This window comes from Arachis ipaensis, chromosome B10 (assembly GCF_000816755.2).
Source record: "Arachis ipaensis cultivar K30076 chromosome B10, Araip1.1, whole genome shotgun sequence".
Taxonomy (NCBI): Eukaryota; Viridiplantae; Streptophyta; class Magnoliopsida; order Fabales; family Fabaceae; genus Arachis; species Arachis ipaensis.
The window spans coordinates 134,376,850-134,381,284 of NC_029794.2; the positions used below are offsets into that span (position 1 = coordinate 134,376,850).

General features: G+C 40.3%; 1 protein-coding gene across 1 annotated transcript; it reads right to left on the reverse strand.

Moving 5' to 3' along the window:
- On the reverse strand, positions 1,435-3,586 carry LOC110268504. Its single transcript, XM_021114737.1, has 3 exons — positions 2,999-3,586; positions 1,905-2,849; positions 1,435-1,824 (listed from the first exon to the last, which is right to left on the reverse strand). Exons 1-3 carry the CDS (start codon positions 3,584-3,586, stop codon positions 1,477-1,479), a joined length of 1,881 nt encoding a protein of 626 aa, XP_020970396.1. The 3' UTR covers positions 1,435-1,476.

Sequence of the window (4,435 nt, forward strand, 5' to 3'; positions counted from 1 at the left end):
AAAAATATATTTGATATTTTTATTAGAGCAAGTACCTCCAAAAAAAAAAATCATATTTTATGTAAAATATGTTCTACTAAATCAAGCCATTTAAAGATATTGAATGAGGTTTTATTTCTTTTACAGATAATTCCAGTAATAATCATAATTTTTCTTAGGCATTTATATTTACGAAATAATTTTTTGAAAGTGTATATATGCATGTGTCACTTTACTCAATATTTGTAATCTTTTATTTTTAGAGTAAATTGTTGTTTTTGTCCCCAACGTTTGGGGTAAGTCCTATAATTGTCCCTAACGTTTAATTCGTCTTATTTTTATCCCCAACGTTCGAAAAATGATGCAATGTTACCCACCGTTAATTCCAGTCACAGAACACTAACGGAGATGCCTACGTGGATCCCTTTGTCCACTCTGGCAAACTTTGTCCCTGGTGACCGTTACTGAGAATTTGGGAAAAAAAATTGGAAATTTAATTTAAAAGGATGTTGAAACCCTAATTTCATCGTGCGTCTCCTGTAGCTTCTCCTTCTCACCATCGCCGTCTCTGTTGAAGTTGATTGCTGAGTCCATGGCTTCGCAGGGCTCCCAGGCGCCTAGTAGTAGCTTTGCTTCAGGTCGAAACAGCAGCCAAGGTCGTCGACGGAGAAGAACTTGTTACTGTGGGGAGAGGCCAGTGCTTGCGACTTCGTCAACGGCAGAAAATCCAGGACGGAGGTTCTGGGGCTGTGTTAACTATGGGGTAAGTAGGAAACTTTGCGTCTGGGTATGGCTGTTATTTGGTTTTTTGATTGGGATTTTCTTTTGGTTTTTGCCTAGATTGGAGAAGAGTGTGGGTACTTTGTGTGGGTAGAGTCGGAGCAAGAGCCACAAGTTCCTCGATTGAAAAGAAGAATCACATGCTTGAAGGGTAAAGTGACAACAGTTGAGAGGATGTTGAGAATGGCAGTAGCAGTTGGTCTGGTTGGATGGACATGCGCTATAATTTTGCTGTGTGAAAAATTTTCATCAACAAGAAATGGGAGGTTCTTTTTGCAGTAAGGCTGCAGAAACATAGTGGCTAGTGTAATGTGTTGGCAATGTGTTGTCTGTAATTTGGTGTGTAATGTAACTTGTTGATTGAAATTTATTGAATGAAAATTTGTTGTTATCCACTTTTATGTGTTTAGTTTACATTCTCATGGTACAAATATGGAGGTAACTGTCAGCAGAAATGATTAAATGAAACAGGGAAATAGAGCAAACATAAAGCATTAAAATCAACCATATGGCATAGATAGGCAATAGTCAGCAACTTAAGATACATACATTCCTAAGTAGATGTCTTAGAACTGGAAATATAAGTCAACATAGATGCTAAACAGTTTTACTATAGTAGCAGTAGCAAAACCAAATTGAAAACAGTTAAACCAACAACCATAGTTCCTAGGCTGATACAAAAGGCAAAACACAAAAGTTGTAACAAGTGAAACAAAGTCATTCCACTTTCTTCCATGCTCTTGGTGGTGTCCTAGCCATGAACCTGAGCTGAGACTGGGTGACCCTCTTCACTGGGCTTGGCAGTACCCTTGTAGTTGTTGGGGCTGGTGCAGAAGCAGTCTGTGAATGATTCACTTTGGCCCTTTTTGAAGCAGCTTGTGATTGTTGGGAGCTCACAGGTGGCTTCCTCTTTGGGTGTGAGGGTGGTTTGTTGTTGCTGCCCCTTTGCTTCCTACTTCCACTATCAGCAGCCTTACCAGAATCTGTCTTGGCAGATAATCTGGAACTTTTTCTGACTCCTTGCCTTTTTCTACCCTTTGAAGTAGAAGTAGCAACATTGTTAACCTGGTGACAAAATAGAAACAGAATAAATAACCAAATACACAATTATAAAACAGAATAAACACATAATTAAAATTTATTACAGTTGGATTTGGTGTGACTTTGCGCTTCTTTGGACAACTTCTTTTGTTATGGCCAGAGCACAAACAGTAAGAGCACTTTTGCTGTTGCCCTTCACGAGACAGTCCAGTCCTAGTAGCCTGCTCATCAGCACCTCTTGCCCTCTTCTTCTTTGGCCTCCCAATAGGTTTTCTATAAGTTGGAGGCAACACATCCTCGAACTGAGTTCTGTCCCAAAGGTTTGGCCCATTGACTGGGTAGACAACATGCTGGTAGCAAGAGATGTATGCAGCCTTTTTGTAGTAGTCAGCAACATATGAATCCACATTGAAGCACATTTTTCTTATGCATGTCATGGCATGTGCACAAGGAATTCCGGACAGTTGAAACTTCCTACATGAGCATTCATGATGCCTAAGATCAACCACAAATTTTTCCTTACCCCCCTGAATGCTAACCACCTCATATCTATCACGTCCAGCATACACACTCACCCATTGACCACTTAGTTCGGCTTGTTTTTCTACCTTAATCCTAATTCTGGGCAACACATCTCTATTATAAGGCACTATTCTGTCCCTGTTGTCAGCACAACGTTTCATAATGTAAACCCGGATATCCTCTAGCATAGTCACTATTGGCTTCTCCCTAGCCTCAACCATAACAGAATTAAAAACTTCACACATATTGTTAACTAAAGTGTCACACCTAGGTTTACACTCAAACCTGTGACGACACCAGTATTTTGTTGGAATCTCCATAAGATAGTTGTATGCTCCCTGATCCACCTTCTGTATCTCACTCATCCTCCTTTCCCATTCTTGAAGATAAGTTGCCTTGGCAGCATTCCACATCATTAGCTTCAACTGGAGTCCTGTATATCTCTTCTTGAAATTTGCATACAGGTGTCTGACACAAAATCTGTGGTCAACTCCAGGCAGAAGCTCCTCAAAAGTTGGCACCAACCCCTGTTTTGAGTATAAGAAAAGTTGTGACAAAACTTATGAATGTTACATGCTAACTAGAACACTTGTAATTAAGTATCAAACAACATAAAACACATGTAATTAACTAGAACACTTGTAATTAAGTATCAAACAAAATAAAATACATGTACCTTCTGTTGGTCAGACATGAAGGTGCAGGTCCTGATTTTGTCTGCTCCTAGGTCATCACACAGGTGCTGGAGGAACCATGTCCACAAGTCCTTTGTTTCAGCTTCCACAACTGCATATGCTATTGGCAGGATTTGATCGTTTGGATCCCAACCCATAGCAGTCAGTAACCAACCTCCATAAGGTGTTTTCAGAAAATAGCCGTCCAACCCAATTATTGGCCTACAAGCCATAAAACTCCTCCTACAAGCATCCAACATCACATATATCCTCTCAAACCTGGGCCTTAAATCTACCCCTGACACTGGTCTTTCAGAAGCAAATTCAGGAGGCCTCTGAACCTTCAGATGCACTGATGACCCAGGGTTGGTCCTCAGCAACTCATGACAGTAGTCATACAATCTTCTGTACTGCTCCACATATGTCCCCTGCAACTCATCCAGAGCAAACTGTCTAACTCTGGAGGCCTTAGATTTGGTCAACTCCACATTCCATTTTGTGTATGCTTTTCTCATTAGTGTGGTTAACTTAATCTTTGGGTTCTCAGCAATTTTGTTCAAGAAAACCTTACTCAACCACCTTGCATGCATGATTCCAATCTTCAGCTCCCTAGAGCAATTGTAGACGTCTCCCCACCTAAATACCTAACAGTACCTCCTTGAAGCCGAAACATCCCCTGGTGATAAATTTTAACACTAAAATGACTCATCTCTTCCGCTTCTGTTCCTATGACACAAACCATAAAACAACGGTAATCAATGTGCAGAAACACAGGTTCAAAAGACTCTACTAACATCAACAACCCCAAACCCTAAGAGCTATAACATTGCAATCCCAGAAACCCTATGCATTAACATTTTCACTTGCATGAACTATTCAGGCCAAACGAAAATCAAACATACATTGCACATACCTTTTCGCTCTGTGCCGTTTCGAAGTTTTCAGAACCACCAACACGAGGCAACGCTCTCGTGTGTAGGTAGCACACAACCACCAACTCGCTTCAATATGTCTTCTTCCTTCCTAATCGAGCGCGAAGAACAGAGGAGCAATAATCAGTAGGGTTCAGGAGGTGTGGGTGGAATGTGAAGTGTTTCATTTTCCTTAAACTGCAAGCGTTTCGTATGGTCAAAGAAAACATTACGCGCGAAGTGAACCCCCAGTCAATACACACGTTTGGGGTTACTAACGCCTCGGGTCCACGTAGGCATCTCCGTTAGTGTTCTGTGACTGGAATTAACGGTGGGGTAACATTGCATCATTTTTCGAACGTTGGGGACAAAAATAGGACGAATTAAACGTTAGGGACAATTATAGGACTTACCCCAAACGTTGGGGACAAAAACAACACTTTACTCTTATTTTTATTAGTCTTTGAAATTATTCTTTTTTAATATTTAAAAAATAATATTCTTAAAAATAATTGTCTAATTTTAATA